At 37.5% G+C, this 17,694-nt stretch overlaps 1 protein-coding gene across 1 annotated transcript in view; it reads left to right on the forward strand.

The window, feature by feature from the left end:
• The window catches only part of Ak9 (adenylate kinase 9), a 244,663-nt gene that overhangs the window by 223,120 nt on the left and 3,849 nt on the right, over positions 1-17,694 (forward strand). Inside the window, exons 32-37 of the mRNA XM_023708665.1 lie at positions 1,365-1,566; positions 2,390-2,536; positions 2,637-2,857; positions 11,179-11,375; positions 13,737-13,906; positions 14,924-15,022. Coding sequence (XP_023564433.1) covers positions 1,365-1,566; positions 2,390-2,536; positions 2,637-2,857; positions 11,179-11,375; positions 13,737-13,906; positions 14,924-15,022 — 1,036 coding nt within the window. The remainder of the gene's footprint in view (positions 1-1,364; positions 1,567-2,389; positions 2,537-2,636; positions 2,858-11,178; positions 11,376-13,736; positions 13,907-14,923; positions 15,023-17,694) is intronic.

Below are 17,694 nucleotides of genomic sequence, written 5' to 3' on the forward strand. Positions count from 1 at the left end.
CTCTTGTTGCATAGGTCCTGCTTTACCTTGGTCTTAACCATCCAGCAGAAAAGTATAAAAATGAAATATAAGAAGTAAAGCCATGCTGTTAGATGGAGCTGTAGGGGACTCAGGTCAACAATTTCTGACATTTCCAGTCAAGCGGAAGACCCAATAGTGTTATGGGGTACTGGACTCTTTTAGACTATTTTGCTGAGTTTACACACCTATAATATTCAAATAATGGAACTTAACCAAAAAAGGGGATACAGATGAATATCCGTTTTGTATCTGTGTATTCAAAGTGGTTAGGATAGATATATAGTTACATTCTCTTAATGAATAGAGTGATTTGTTCTAATGGTGTTAGGATATCAAGTCCACATCTTGTACAGCAATTAACCACTAGGCAGAAGGTACGCAATGTGTTAATTATTGAAACTGTCCTACCAATTTGATTTGAAACTGTCTTATTGCTATTTGTTTATCAATACAATTATGGCAAAAAAAAGAAAAGACATTTGATAAACTTTACCCTTGTGATGTTGGCATTTTGTTTAACTTGTAGGGTTTTTTTTTGCTGTTAAGAAAACTGGTCCAAAAATGGTTGTAGTATTTCAAGATGACATGAGCACAGCATGAACAGTAGTTTAAACATTATAAAATAGATACAGGCTGTATTTCAGAAAAAAATAATATACCTTAATGACTGTGTATATCAATGTTCTAGAGTTGTGGGGAAATATTAATAGCAAAGAAGTAAATGTAGACACAATATAGTTTCTCATTTCTTTGTTGAAAACATAAAATAAAGTCACAGAAGAAAAATTATCTCTATAAATCACTATAGTTATAATCACTGTTACAATTTTAGGAATGCCAGTATAATTAAAAAAAATTATTTTCTAAATGATTAATTATATAGGATATACATCCTGATTGCCATGTGGAATCCATAAACAGACAGGTGGGCATGGTATACAGTGAAGCAGGTTATTTCACTGTTACTTATCACATAGTACCAAATATATGACATACATTTTTGAGAGTACACATGGTATTATTGTAGTACTCTGAGCAATTTTGCCACCTCACACATCATGAAGACACATAAACATTGGTTTGGTTATGAAAAACACACACACACACACACACACACACACACACACACACACTTGGGTCATTAACTCCCACCAGCCCCAAACCTGAAGTACTAACAATAAGTGATCTTTGACAATCAATAAAAATTTGGCAATTTCATTTGTAAAATTACTTTGAAGATTATGGAGATTAACTTGCTGTTGATGCCACTGACCAAAACCTGAAAGTAAGGTATACTGGCGAATGTGTGAAATTGAAAAAGTTTAATGTTTTGTGTATTGTAGTTGCTAAAAAGCTTGCAAGTGAATATGGCCTAAAACGTTTATCAGTAGGAGAAGCTTTGAGAACTGTACTGAACCACCACCCAGAAACAGAGCTGGCGCTTATGCTAAACTGGCACCTCCATAAGGGGATGGCAGTGCCAGAGGAGCTAAGTATTCAAGCCTTGGACCTTTCTCTGATGGACAGTATATGTAATACTGCAGGGTGAGTGAGTGGGATAAAGGTGATACATCTTTCAAGAACTGTCTCTGTAGCAGTCTAAGATACTTATTTACAGGGTTTAAACCTCTTGTAAAAGGCAAAAGCTCCTTCTGAAGCACTTGTAAAGTTTGGCCTGAGACATATAATGCCTTCCCCATGCTTTCTAGTGAAGTCTGCACACTCCAGCTGAAGTCTCATGGAGGGGAGAGGAGTGCAAGTGAACATAGTTAGAAATTGTGAGCTGTATGTGTATGGATATATATTTTAATTTTTGTCAAGTTGAAACAGCTTTGGAAGAATTTGGGAGAAAATACATGTAATGCCTTCACTATACAGTCAATTGTTAGTACCTTATATACAGTAATGGTTCTCCAAATCTTCAAACAACTCTGTGGGTTAAATATCATTTTCATTATTTTTACTAGAAATTGATGCTCAAAGAGTTTAAACCAGGTTTCAAGTCTAGACCTGCCTTTGTGCCATCTACTGTTCATGCTTTAATTATACCAATGGAATATATAGTGAAGACATTATGTGTATTTTATCCCAAATTCTGCCAAAACTAAGTCCTGTGATGCTAAGTGTATAAATCCCAGCCTCTCTCATCTTTGCACTCTGAAGTACACATACTGCTTACCCCAAGGCTCTTGGGCTGACTGAGGTGCAAGATGTGAGAAAGAGCAAGGAGAAGTACAATGAAGAGAATTGGAGTTACATAAGGAAAAGCTTGTGACTACTACTACAAGGATGAACTAGAATAGATGAGAGAAGGGAATTAAGAAAGAGAAGAAATGTAGACTTTTATTTTCACTTTTTTCTTTATTAGTGTTGTTATTGATGGATACCCTGTAACTACACACCAAATGGATCTCTTAGAAAAAAGATCAATCATTCCCATGATTGTCTTTGAATTGGATATACCTTCTGAGGAGATTTTCAGAAGATTGTTCCTGGAAAAAAAACGTGAAGCAAGGTAACATACATGATGAAAACAATAAGAAACAAGCTTTAGTTATGCAAGGAAGAAAGTATGTTTTAAACAGCTTTTTCTTTTCATCTTGTTTCTCTATTAGTTTGCCTTATCCATTGCACAATAGTGAACAGATTATAGCTATCAAGAATGCAATGTACCATAAGAATGTTGGTGCAATTAGGCAATGTTATAAAGAACAACATCAAAACTGGTATGTGATTGATGGATTTCACAGTAAATGGTGGGTATGGAATGAAGTCATTAAGACCATTCAAATGGTGAATAAACATATGCAGAAATACTTGGAAAGACTAAAAGAAGGTAAGAAAATAATTTAAAATAAAATGTGAAATCAAAGCTTTAACATCCCCAAATCATATCACTATAGCTTATTAGGTTTAAATATCCATCTTCACAATCTTTTTTTTTTTTTTTTTTTTTTGGTGGAACCGGGGATTGAACTCAGGCCCTTGTGCTTGCCAGGCAAGTGCTTATTCCAGAGCCATCTACCCGGCCCCTGTCTTCACAATCTTAATCTTAAAATATTCTATATTTTAGATATAGAATACTATCCAGTCACTATGGTGCTCTGATCTGAGTAATTGGCTTCCCCATTCACATGTTGAAATCTAGTCCACAGTGCAATAGCAGGAAGAGGTCAAGTCTTTAGCGAGTAATTAGCTCAGGAATGCTCTGTCCTGGTGAGTGAGATCAGTGCCTTCATGGATGAGACTGGGGGGAATCTATTTGCCCTTTCCTCTGTGCCAGTAGCAGCAAGAAATTTCCATCTCTCAGGAACAGGCTCTCATCAGATACAAAGCCTCCAGAAATATGAATAGTAAATTGCTGTTCTTCATCAATTACCAGGTCTAACATATTTGGTAGAGCAGCCCAAAAGATTAAGATATGTGGGATTGTATATTTGTTCTAAAAAAATGACTGCTGCTACTTAAACTATCATTTTAAATTTTTATTAATATATATTTGCAGTATACAATGCTTACATTCCTAATATTTATTTATTTTTAATTGACATAATAATCATACATATTTATGGACTATACTGTGGTATTTCAAAACAGGGTATATAAGGGAGAGATGATGGATCTCAAGTTCTAGACCATCCTAGGCTACATAGCAAGTTTAGGACCATCCTGGACTGCATAATGAGACCCTTTCTCAAAAAGAAAAGAAAAAGAAAAACACAAGGAAAAAAATATTATAAGCATACAATGCACAATGATCAAATCAGGATAAACAATACTTTCACCTCACTATGTCTTTGTTTTTAACCTTTGAATGACTCTCTTATAGTTCTTCATAAATTATTTAAGTTGTATACTACATTCACACTTTTTAAAACTTTTATTTTATTGAGAAACAGATACCCATGTGACAGTTTCAAAACAGGTTAGTAGGACAGTTATACTATATTGGATTATTTTGCTGAATTCATGCACCTACAATATTTAAATGGCAATGGAATACTCATCTCTGACAAAGTTAAACAAAAAAAGGGATATGAATGAAGGACCAATTTGTATCTGTGTATATATTCACACTACTGTGCAATAGAACACTAAATTTCATTCCTCCTCATTGTATTTTGGTAGCCATTATGCAACCTTCCTCTACCTTCCTTGTCCTTCGCTTTGTAGTTTATAGTAATCACTATTCTGCTCTCTTCTCTTTTGAGAACAATTCTGTCCACATTCTCACTATCAGTTTTTGTTTTCTCTGTTATCGGCATTCTGAGATGTGATCTGACTATGGTTTTGAATTGCATTTTCCCAATGTCTAGTGATTTTGAGTATTTTCTCATATACTTGTTGGCCATATGTAAACCTTATTTTGAGATAATTGGGTCATTTGGGCAGTTTTTAATGTTGAGTTCCTTATGTATTTTGTATGTTAATCTCTTGTTAGATGAATAGTATGCAAATATTTTCTGCTAGTCTGTAAATTGTGTATTCATTCTGTTTATTGCTTCCTTTGCTATGTAAGCATCTGTAGCTTTTTTTATCTGTAGTTTTATGTAATCCTATTTGTCAATTTCTCTTTCAATTGCATGTGCTTTTATGGTCTGATTCAAAAAAACTGTTGCCTATACTAACTTCTAGAAGTTCCTGCCATATATCTCCTAACAGTTTCATAGTTTTTTGTCTAACGTTTAGGTCTTTGATACACTTTGATTTGTAGGTGATGATTTTGTATGGATTGAGATATGATGTGAGAGTGAGACAAGGCAAAAACTTAATCCAATTATGGGATTCAGAGTTGAGGCCTTTGGGAAGTGACTAGGATTAGATAAAACTACTAGGCTAGAGCCTTCAGGATTAGTAGCTTTACTGAATATAAGAGAGGTCAGAAGAAGCACACAGTACATATACGCTCCCTATTTTACCACATGATGTTCTCTATGACCTTGTGACTCTTCCAGCAAGGTCATTAACAGATGGTGGCCCCTAGACCTTGCACCTTAGAATCATGAGCCCTGTAAGTCTCTTTTAAAAATAAAGTTACCCAGCTTCCAGCATTTTGTTGTACTGATACAAAATGGTCTTAACACAGAGATAGGGCTTCATTCTTCCGCGTAGGGATATATAGTTTTTGTAGAACCATTTCTTGAAGATACTGTCTTTTCTCTAGTTAGTGTTTCTGTGTTGAAAATCAGTTGGCTGTAGATTACAAACTTATTTCTAGGCCCTGTATTCCATTGGTTGATGGGGCACCTTTTATGACAGTACCATGGCATTCAAGATTTCACTTATTGAATGCCTATGTAAATCTAAGGCATAAAAATAATTCATAATCTCTCATTTTTATATTATTTGAAATTCCATGTAAGAGCTATTTCTCAGAATTCTTGGGGTAGTTTCATGGGGGCAGTATTCTGGAGTGATACTTTGAAATATTTAGGAATCTACAATTAAAATTATTTTTACTATTTATGTTCCTGGTGTTATGGTATAAATGTTCAATTAAAAATAATGCACTTGATCTTTGAATATATTTTAATCTGTATAAAACTTTTTATGTAATTCTATTAGTTTCTTGAGCTTTCTCTAAAAATACACAAAATATAAGGAGCATGATCTACATAAGATATTTTTAAAAAGAATAATGACCCAAAAGTTATTATCTGTGTAGGGATCTTATAGATATCTGTATAATTATTTTGTTTCACTTCAGAAATTATGGAGAAGAAATAAGATATATATGGGAGCAACATGACTAAGAGAATCTTTTAGAAATAAAAACTGAGTGAGGAGTGTAATGATAACTGCATCATTGTGTCTTGACTTGGTTCATCATTTGGACATAACCAACATCTGTGTGTCCTGTTTTTCTACAGGCCAGGAATCTGTTTTTACTTGAGTACTTATAGTGCATGGATGGAAATGCACCAAGCAAGGGAGAGCTGGGGTCTATGGCATCTTCCCAATAAGCTCTAGGTAGCACCGTAGAAGTAAACTCCTCCTGACCGACTTTGGAAACGAAAATTGTGCCTCTTTCACTCTTCTCTTACTTTATTTCACCTTCTCTGTCTTAGGTCTTGCAGTGGATTCCCTGGAATCAGACTGGAGTTAAAAATTCATAAGCAGATACTTTCTAAGCAAGTGCTCTCTGGAGTGGAATTGGCCAGATTTAGAAAATACAAATACAGGATAGGACAGATGTGGCACTACATGCCTGTAATCCCAGCTACTCAGAAGGCTGATGCAGGAGGACTGCAATTTTGAAGGCATCCTGGGCAACTTAGTGAGACCATCTCAAAATAAAAAATAATAAATCATTGGTAGATAGTGTTTGGGTTTAATTCCCAGTAATTGAACCCCAAGACACTCAGTTAAGTTTGAATGTCAGATAAATAGTGAATGATTTCCAATGTAAGTATGTCTTTTGAGACTAACTCATGGCCTTCTAAATTACTGTTACTAAACCTCTCAGGATTTATGATGTTCAGAGCATCTGAGCTAGAGAGTAGCTGGGAATACATAATATTTCAAAATGATAGTATCATGGAGTAAAATACTATAACATATATTGCATTAGTTAGTTTTTCTTCACTGGCACAAAATACTTGACAGACCTAGCCTAAAAGAGAAATAGTTCACTTTGGTATATGGCTTCACATCTGTCAGTCTATGACTGGCTGGCATTTTCTCATATATTTGTTGGCCATATATAAACCTGGCTGGCTCCCAGGGATATTGTAGAAGACAGACATGTTATGGAAGAAGGGAATGACCAGAGAAAACTGCTTGCCTCGTGGCACCCAGGCAACAGACAGAGCAAGGATAGGCCAGAGAGAAGGAAAGGAACTGGGGATAATATGTATCCTTCAGGGGCTGAGGATTTAGTTTAGCTATAAAATGCTTCCCTAGCAAGCTGGAAGCATTGGGTTCAGAACCAAAAACAAAAAATAAACAACTGAAAACCAAAAAGGCAAAAAACACAAAACAACAAAAAGATGCACCCTTAAAAAACATTCTCTTTGCTGCATCTCCCACAAGAATGAAGACCATTCTTAACAATCAGACTGTCAACATTCCAGAAAATGTAGACATTACTCTGGAAGGATGCAGAGTTATTGTGAAGGTCCCCAGCGGAACCCTGCAGAGGCACTTCAACCACATCAACGTGGAACTCAGTCTCCTTGGGAAGAAAAAGAAGAGGCTCCAGGTTGACAAATGGTGGGGAAACATAAAGGAGTTGGCAACTGTCCGCACGATCTCTAGCAATGTACAGAACGTGATCAAGAGGATCATGCTAGGCTTCTTTTACAAGATGAGGTCTGTGTATGCTCACTTCCCCATCAACGTTATTCAGGAGAATGGGTCTCTTGTCGAAAGCCAGAATTTCTTGGCTGAAAAATATATTCGCCGAGTTCATATGAAGGCAGGTGTTACTTGCTCAGTATCTCAAGCCCAGAAAGATGAGCTAATCCTTGAAGGAAATGACAATAATCTTGTTTCAAATTCAACAAGCCACAACAGTCAAAAACAAGGATATCAGAAAAATTTTGGATGGTATCTATGTTTCTGAAAAGGGACCAGTTCAGCAGCCAGATGAATAAGATCCAAGAGTTAATTCAGCCAGAGAAACAAGCTTCTGGATTGTAAAAATAATCTGTGATATTTTAATGAGACAATAAAATATCTTTATTGGAAAAATAAAAGATGTACCCTCCAAAGCCACCCTCACAGTGATCTACTCCCTCCAACCTGGAACCACCTTCTGGCCCACAGCTCTGAACTCATCAGTTGATTGACCTAATGATGAGATGAGCAGCCTTGTGATTCAGGGGCCTCTTTAAGCCTCTTCTCTGAACACTGCAGTACTGAGTATTGATCCCTCAGTACATGAGTCTTTGGGGGTACACTGCATATTTATGATACATTGTACAGTTTGACATTACTATATGCTATTTTGCTATACATATGATAGTATTATATAATAGTTTAATAATATTATATCATGATTGTATTATTGCAAAATATTCTTTATAAGAAGGAATATTGGGGTATCATAGCTTTTCATTGGTGTCATAAATAAGAGATACAATAATTATACATTTCTATTTCTGTATAAAAATTATTCTAAAACATAGTTGCTAGAGTAACACATAGATACCCACACAGTTTCTACAGGCCAGAAATCTACAGAATTACAGATTTTAATCCTACACAAGGCTATAATCAGGGCCTCTAATGTAGTTGGGACCTTAAATGTCCTTAAAAGCTCACATGTTAACAGCTTGGTCCCTAGTTGAGGGTATTGTTTGGAGGAGGTAAAAATTTTACTTATGAGTTGGGGCCTAGTTGTAGGAAGTAATCACTGGGGTATACACTGGAAGAGGACTTTGGTACCTCTGTCCTTTACTTGCTTTTTCACTTTCTGGATACCATGAAATGAGTAGTTTTGCTTCTGTCATGCTGTACCACCTTATCACAGGACAAAGCAATCCAAGCTAAATGACAGTGGACTGAGACCTATGAAGCCATGAAACAAAATGGCTTCTTCAAGTTGATTTCTTTGAAGCTTTTCATCATAGTAACAGAAAGCTGAGTCTGTAGCCCCATAAGACTACAATCAATCTGTTGGCCAGGATTATTGTGTCTCCTACAGGCTCTACTACACATCCACATTTCTGACAGGGTTCAGTTCCTTGAAAGTTATTGGCTTAAGTATTTCTTTTCCTCACTGAATACAGCCATATTGACCTCTTCACTATGGCACCTTGTATTAACTAAAAATGCCGAAAAGGCCAACAAGACAGAAGTCATGGCATCTTATAATTGCTTAGTGTCCTAGGGCAATTAAGATACAAGTACCAGAAATGGAGTGGCTTAAATTACAGAAATGTATTGCCAGGCAAGCCAAATAGCTCAGCAGATTAAAACACCTGCATGCAGGTGCAGGGGCCAGGGGTTCAATCCCTGGGCCTGTCATGCTGGCCCTGCCCTGGGGCACACTGAGATAGCCATTGAGACTGGGTGTGGTGGTGTGCACCTATAATCTCAACTCTTGGGAGGCTGTAAACAAGTGGATCACTATGAGTAGTAAGACCCTGAACACACTGTAGATCCTTCCCTAAAATACAGAAAAAGTGTATTGTCTCATAGTTTGGGAAGCTGAAATTCAAAGTCAAGGTGTTGTTAAGGCCATGAAGACTCTAGGAAAGATTATTCTATTTTCTATTCTATTCTATTCTATTCTATTCTATTCTATTCTGTCCCGTCCCGTCCCGTCCCATCCCATCCCATCCCATCCTATCCTATCCTATTTTCTGTCTTTCTCTTAGTTTCCAGCAGTTCTTTGGCTTATGGATACAACACTCCAGTCATCATACAGGATTCTGTGTACCTGTCTGTCTCTGCATCTCCATCTTCAGTTCTTTTCTCTTTGCCTACCTCTATGCATCTATCCATTTCCAATAGGGTCACATTCATAAGTATTGGGGATACATCTCTTTCGAGGAGGCACAACTCAGTTCAAACCAGCAAGGAAATCTTGTAACATCCTTTCACTTTTGTTGTATTCTGTTAATTAGAAGTAAAGTAGTAGATTCAGCCCACATACACAGAGAGATGATTTCCAAGTATGTGAACACTAAAACGCATGAATCCAGAGAACACTGGAGCCATATCAGATCAATCCACTCAAAGACACACTTGATATAATGAAGGCATATACAATCAGAATTATGTTCAAATTAATAGAGTAAGAATGTTAGGTGAGAAATATTTAATGTTATGAGACTTGGTGAATTTCAAAGTCACTTTGTCTTGAGGCAATAATACTACCCTAGAAAGCTTTCTCTTAATACTGTGAAAAATGTACAAAGACATTCAAGGGATTTTATCCACCTGGCACTCTTGACACTTCAGACACCAGACATCTTCAGAACCTAATGATATAGTCAGGATTCATGGTTGCTGTCTTTGTTGGACTTAAAGGCAAAGTGTCCAATTTATCTTCACTACTTTGTTGTCATAGATTTTGCCCTTTAGAGAAGTATACTATGCACATCAGTTTATATCCTAAGAGCCTGTTAGGAATAGTGCTGACACTGCACTGATGATTCATTGTTTTCAGGAGGTGAAAGGGCCCCAGATATGGCAAATAAAAGAGCTTAGCATACATTAGGGTGTTTCACATACGATCACTTCTATCTCACCAGACAAAGATACCAAACCATGATTTATGTTTCACAGTTGTAAACCCAAAGACATTTCTATACATAATCCAAATAAAAAGGTAGTACTCTCCTTGATAAAAAGACGATAAAAATATACTGGCATCAGAATCTAATTGTTGGGGCCAGGGAGATGGTTCAGTGGAATAAGTGCTTCCCTGGCAAGTGCAATGGTCTGAGTTCAATCCCCAGTTGCGAAAAAAAAAAATCTAATTGTTATATAGAGATGTGTGAAAAGTAATTTCATTTTCTATCACATCTCATATTGCTTTGGAGTCCACATGCCAGTGGACTATATCCATGAAAGGAACTTGAGCTCTTCCTTTCTGAACTAGATTCTTTGGAATAAATATAGTCAGTTTTGCATAAATGTTTTCTCCCTTCCCTTGGATCACATTGGGGCATGGGGAGAAGTTTATGTCAGTAAAATCATATGAATAATATATTCATACTTACTGAAATCTATCCCATAGGAAATTTAAAAATATTTGCAAATATATATGCTTGTGTATACATGTCCAAACATATACTTACATGCCCACTTACAAACACAACACACTTATATATAAATTATGTATGTACATATTATTTATAATTTATAGTTTATAATAGCTAAGAACTAAATCAAGTAAACTATATATGTATATTTATACAATGGGTTATTATGCATCAATTTTAAAGAATTAAGTAGATCATATAAACAAATATGGAAAGTTATCAGAGACCATAACTAATCAGTAAAATTTAACCGTCAAATGATGTTTATAGTATAGTGGTGTAAGCACACTGTATGCAGAAAGATGTATATATACACAAATGGGTATAAAAAAGACTTTTTGTTGGTGTGTGTAAAATCCATAGTACTGTGTGATTGAAATTATTAAGCTTTTTTGTGTTTCCTATGAGAATTATATAATAACAGTTAATATGTTAAAAATAGGAAAAGCTGCCTGCATTGACAAGTTATGTATCACACCTCAAGAGCTGATTTCTCGCCTGGGAGAATTTGGACAGTTCTGCCCCGTGAGCTTGGCAGAATCATATGAATTACTTGATTGTTCTGAAATGGACTCCTTGGAATTTGCAGCAGAATTTAGGGGGCACTATTATAAAATGAATTCACAAGAAAAACTAAATGTAAGTTTGGTCCTAATCCAAATCTTTTTTTTTTTTTTTTGTATTTTAGGGAAGGGTCTACAGGGCGTTCAGGGTCTCATTACTAGATCAGACTCATAGTGATCTGCCTGTTTACAGCCTCCCAAGAGCTGGGATTACAGGTGTGCACCACCACACCCAGTCTCAATCACCATCTCAGTGCACCCTGGTGCTGGGACTGGCCCAGCAGGCATGGGGATTGAGCCCCCAGCCCCTGCGCTTAATCCAAATCTTCACTCATGAAGGAGTATCCTTTATCTTTCAATTTGTCAAATAGCAATGTGGGGTGAGTACATCTGGGAAACTCAGAAATCTGGGACAGAGCACCATTCTTGGACCTGTGACAGCAAGCCTAGTGAAAAGTTCAAAGTGGATGGTGAGACACATCTGAGGTTATATTCTTAAACAAAGCAGAAGTCCTTAGATCATGATGGACTCTTGGCCTTGGCTGGACAATTTGTTCAGCAGTCACTCGTAGCCTCTTGATGGAGGGGAGGATGAACATTCAGCTCTGTGAGGATTGCAAAATGGAAGTCAAAGTCAGTAGAAATGAAGCAAGAGCTGGTGCTGGTCTCCTGAGCTTCAACATTTGTTTTATCACTGGAATTCCCCAGTGACTTTAAACAGTTGTCCCTCAGTATCCAAAGAGATTGGCTCCAGGACACCTTTGCTACCCTTGCCAAGAACACCAAACCCATGGATGGTGAGGTCCCTCATATAAAACAGCAGAGTTGGGGCTGCTGAGATGGCTCAGTGGTCTAAAGCACCTACTTAGAACAAGCTTAGCAAAGCACAGGGACCTCGGTTCAATCCCCAGCACCACATGCCAGCCACCCCGCCCCCTGGTGGGCTGAGCTGGCCACATACACACACACACACACACACACACACACACACACACACACACCAGCAGAGTTTTCATATGACTTATACATACCCTTTCTTATACTTAAAATCATCTGTAGGTTACTTATAGTACCTAATGTAATGTAAATGTCATGTTTGGAAAATAACGAAAAAATTGTGCATGATCAGTACGAAATCAATTTTGTTTTTCTGAGTATTTTCTGTGTGTGTTTGACTCTTGGGATACAGTGCCTACTTATTTAGAGGGCCAGCTCATCTATGTCTGTCTTGGTTACTTTTATCATTGAGACAAAATACCCAACTCCCAAGTGCAACCTGAGACCATATTCATAAGTGAAATAAGTCCGATTCACATGTGTGAACATTGTATTGTCTCCCTGGTGTGAGAAACTGAAAGAATAAGTAAGTTTTAAAATATACAATAGTTATTGTGACATGGCAAGAAATTGTTCCAAAGGAAAAAGAAACTAGGATGGGTGAAAAGAGAAAGAAAAGGTGGAAGTGAAAATGGAAAACGCAAGTCAGTTACACTATTAGTGTCTCTTTGTTCATTAAAATGGAAGATTTGTGCTAATATCAGTTGGAGAAATTTTATGCCCATATCTTGTACCCTGAGCAACTACTTTAAAGGTAATAATATGTAATTCATTAACTATGGTTATTCCTCTATTATTTTGTTATGAAATTTTGTTTTATCTTTTTTCCATAAAATAAAAAAATTAAAATTAAAAAATGCTCAACACCCAAAGTTAGAGGAAACATTTATTTGTCTCACAGTCTGTAGAGGTTTCAGTCCATAATTGGCTGGCTTCAAGACAGGGTGGCCTGGCAAACAGGCATTGCAGAGGAGAGACAGTTCATGGCAGGCAGAAGGTAGTGGAGCAAGCAAGGCACAAGACAAGTCTCTTTCTGTACCTTATGTTGTATCCAGGGTACAAGGATTAGGGCAGTGCCATGAAAATCAGTAGACTGATTTAATAATTACCACCCTTAGCCCTACCATTGCGCCATAAATCAATCACATACTCTAGATTTATCCACCTCTAAAAAGCCCCACCTATGACTGCATGAGGCTTTAGGAGGATATCTAAACACAAGTCATAACAATGCCAATGGATATGGAAGACTAACCACATTTCTGTATAATGGAAAGAAAGAGTTTTGTTCTGTATCATATTCATGTCTAATAAAATAAAAGGTGATATTTGAAAGACAATCATGGGAACTAATAAGGTGCCTGGTCATGGAGTAGGAGCTCAACAAATGTTTTTGTATCAGCTAGTGAGATAAAGAGAAACCTTAGACTACTTAGGAGGATTACCACAAGGGACCTCCTGTAGGAAGGTAACTCACATGACTGGAAAGGCAGAACACTACTCCCGAAATGGGGAAAGGATTGGACAGCCTCTGTGATTTTTTTGACCTACATATGAGTGTTGTTTCAAATTATCTTTCTCCTAAAATCTTTTTTAATAGAAATTTTTGAAGAATCCGGAATTGTATGTGCCTCCCTTAGCACCTCACCTACTACCATCTGCTGACATGATCCCCAAAAAGCTAACCCTATTAGAACTGAAGAGTCGATTTCCAAAGTGTGCTGAGCTCCAGGGCTACTGCCCAGTGACCTATGAGGAGGGAGAACACAGGCAAGTTCTTTTGTCCTTGAGAAGTGCAGAAACTATGCCTTCCTGGGGTTGTGTAACAACCTTAACGCTTGTGTCAGATAAATAGATACAGAAATGTGGTGTTTATACACTGTGCCACAAAGAAAGGTAAGTGTGTCATTTGTAGGAAAGTAGATGCACCTACAGACCATACTGTTAAGAAAAATAAATCAATCCCACAAGCTTAACTTTCACACAGTGATAGTTTCTTCTTATATGAGAAAACTAACGTAAAAATAAAAACCAAAATAAAAGACAGATAATGAGAAGAAGGAGGTTAGATCTTCTCAAAGGGGAAGGGGATCAAGAGATATGGGGAAAGCAAGGAAGGATGGAGGATGAAAAGAAAAATTAAGATATGTTATGTGCATATATAAACTCCATACAAGAAATGTAAATGTTATGTGCTGCAAGCATGTACAAAGAAGAAGAAAAAAGATTTGAGTGGGGAGGGGGGAGTTAGGAAAGGGAAGAGGATTGTACTAGTTACTTTTTTCCTGTTGCTGAGACAAAATGCTTGATGCCCAAAATTAATGAAAGAAGGGCTTATTTAGCTCACAGTTTGTGGAGGTTTTGGTCCATAATCAGCTGCCTCTGAGGACGTGTGGCATGGCACAGAGGCAATACTTCAAAGCAACCAAAGACCGCAAAAGAACAACAGCAGAATGGGGAGAGCAAGCCTTTTTTCCTCATTTGTATGCCAACTATGTGCCCAAAGAATCTCCATGTTCTCTTCCACAAACTCAGTATGTGAGGACCCTGGCCCCCTGCTGAGTTATTTGTTTAAGCTTCAAAATTTTTCAGTTCTCACAGTTCCTATAAAAAATGTAAACATTATGTACTGTATGGATGTGTAATTTAAAAAGCTTACTTTTTTACCTGAGGAAATGCTTTGTTTTTCCTTAAACAGCATAGGTAGAAAAACAAAACATTTTTGACATCTTATTTACATAGTACTGCATAGTAATTACATCATAGGGTATTGTTTTTATCTTTCAGATATGACGCCTTAGTACCTGGTAACAGTAACTATGCTGTTGAGTATCATGATCGTATATATCTTTGTGAGAATAAAGAAAAACTCCAGAAATTTTTGAGGTGAGATTATTCATTATATTACAGATATTTATTGGATATCTGAGATAGAGGACTAGTCTTTCCTGTCCCCAAATCTGAGTCTCCAGGCCTGTTTGAATACCTGATAACAAGCAGGCACAGGGGAACACACTTGTAAGGATGGATAAGGCAAAAGGATCACTGCTGGTTTGAGGCCAGCGTAGGAAACAAAATGTGATGAGGCTCTAAGAGTGGGGAAGTACTTGGAGTTCTCAGGAAATGTCTGAATAAGGAAAGGGAACAGGCTAGATCACTTGTGGAAAACCCCTGGTTCATGTGCGATAGTGGGTTATTTGTTATCATTGAAAGTGTATAGTTTTTGTATCAGCTAGGGAGATAAAGAGAGACCTTAAACTACTTAGGAGGATTACCACAAGGGACCTCCTGTAGGAGGAGAGTAACTCACATGATTGGAATGGCAGAGCATTACTCCTGAAATGGGAAAAGGATTCACCATCGTTGGATAAAGGAAAAGAGGGACAGATTCCAAGCAGAGGAGGGCCAGGGAGACAGCTCAGTGGCTTAAGCATCTGCCTGGCAAATGCAATGTTATGAGTTTGATCTCCAGTACCAAAAAAAAAAAAAGATTGCAAACAGAGGGGTTTCCAACCATCCTTGCCTTTGCCTTGGGGATCTCAGAATTGGAAAACTTCAGCATGACTGAATATGATGCTATGAGGGAAAAGAGAGAGAGGTAAACTGGAGGTGATGAGCAGAGCTAGAGTTTAAGGTCAAATAAAACCGCCAGCCAGAGCCTGGCTTGACTCTGAGGGCTCTGACTGACTTGAAGCTCTGGGAAGGTGTTACAGTTATTCAGCTTTGGAGTGAGATCACTGTGGGTTGGAAGAAGGAATGCAGTTTCAGGCTGAAAGAATGATCCTGGCCAGAATACTATGGCATGTTCAAGCTTCACCTTGAATGTAGCAGGGTTGGGGCCATGCCCTGAGTATTGTACACCAAGGTTGGAGGTTTCCAAGAGAGGCAGAGAAAGGAGAACCTAAAGAGGTGGAAGGGGAGGCTGGCAGGAGGTAGGAAGGCTGCAGGAGGAGCAACTGTGGGAATGTGTGGTCAACAGGCTGAGTGCTGCTCCAGGCTGGGCCACCCCAAGGCCAGAAAGCATATGATACTGAGGCTGTGCAGGACATTGGTGATCTTGGGCAGTAAGCTTAGGAGACTGAGGTGAGCTAGAAGAGGTGCGGGAGAGTAAAGGAGATGAAGACCTGGTCTGTAGCTGAGTGACTACATGCAAATGCTGCAACAGCCATGAGAAGGGGCAGGTGAAGGAGGCACGTTGGATGGGAATCCAAGACCAGGAAACCCCACAACTGTACCACCACCCCTGGCTGGAGAGGACAGCAGCTCCTCATCCACTGCATACCATCCTGGCTTCACAAGAATCTGGAAACAAAATTTCTTTATAATCTTCTATGATTTTTAACCACTTAACAATTTACTTTGAGCTTCACTTAGGCAGTGCATTTCTTTATATGCTAACTATTCCAAGTGTAGTTTGGGCAGGTGTCAATTGAAGCAGTTGATTCTTGTTTGCACAAACATACACTTGTATGTCTATTAATTTGATATATATCAACTATTTTTACATACTTTTTATTTAGAACATTGTATGTCTTTCATATTTGTTTCTAGTGAAATCTAGTTGTAATTATTTTGTTTTACCAATTTATTTTCTAATTATTTTATTTGTGAAAAATAATTTTGTTCTACTATCTATAAAAACTTTTTTTTTAATACTTTTTAAAAAAAATTATTTATTTGTGTGTATGTGTGTGTGTGTGGCCAGCTCAGCCCACCAGGGGGCAGGGTGGCTGGCATGTGGTGCTGGAGGATTGAACCGTGGTCTCTGTGCTTTGTGAAGCTTGTTCTAAGTAGGTGCTTTAGACAACTGAGCCATCTCACCAGCCCTAAAAACTCTTATTGTAAGCAAATAATTTTTACACTTTTCTAAAACTCAATGATACTCTTTCACAATACAAAACAGACACGTTTGGGACACTGACACTGCCCAGAAAGGAAATGCCAAAAGACCTGCAAAACGAAACACTGAAAGAGAGAAATGCTAGCAGATCAGAGTGGGAAATCCGTGTTATGAAATGGAAAGACAAAAAAGGCATTTTCTTGTCAGCTGTTTATAATACAGGAATGATAGATCTTGAAAAAAGAAATGCAACTAAAAATTTCAGTAGTGGTTGGTGATTATAATTATTATATAGGTGGTGTTGACAGAGTTGATTGACATCTTACAAGGTAGCCTATAATCAAAAGCAAGAAAATATATTATTATAAAGTATATACGCACCTTCTGGACCAAACAATACATAAGTTGTTATTTGTTCAAAACAAAGTGATTTTAAAAAGTCATAATTTAGATCAGCTCTATAAAGACCAAATAATTGAAAAATATGAGATAGTGAGACAACAGCCAGGACATTCATCACCAATGTCTTCACCATGACATTCAGTGGGTAGACATTTTATTGAAATTATGCCACTCTCAGAAAAAAAGAAAAGGCCAAAATGACAGTGTGAAGTGTATTGTTCAAAGTAATCCTGGCTTCTCCTGGTCTTTTGCTTCTTGTCTTGCTCTATGATTTCTGTTCCACCATGTCATCATCAGCCATAATATGCTTGCCAGA

The sequence above is a fragment of the Octodon degus genome, unplaced genomic scaffold (assembly GCF_000260255.1).
Source record: "Octodon degus isolate 3935 unplaced genomic scaffold, OctDeg1.0 scaffold00431, whole genome shotgun sequence".
Classification (NCBI taxonomy): Eukaryota; Metazoa; Chordata; class Mammalia; order Rodentia; family Octodontidae; genus Octodon; species Octodon degus.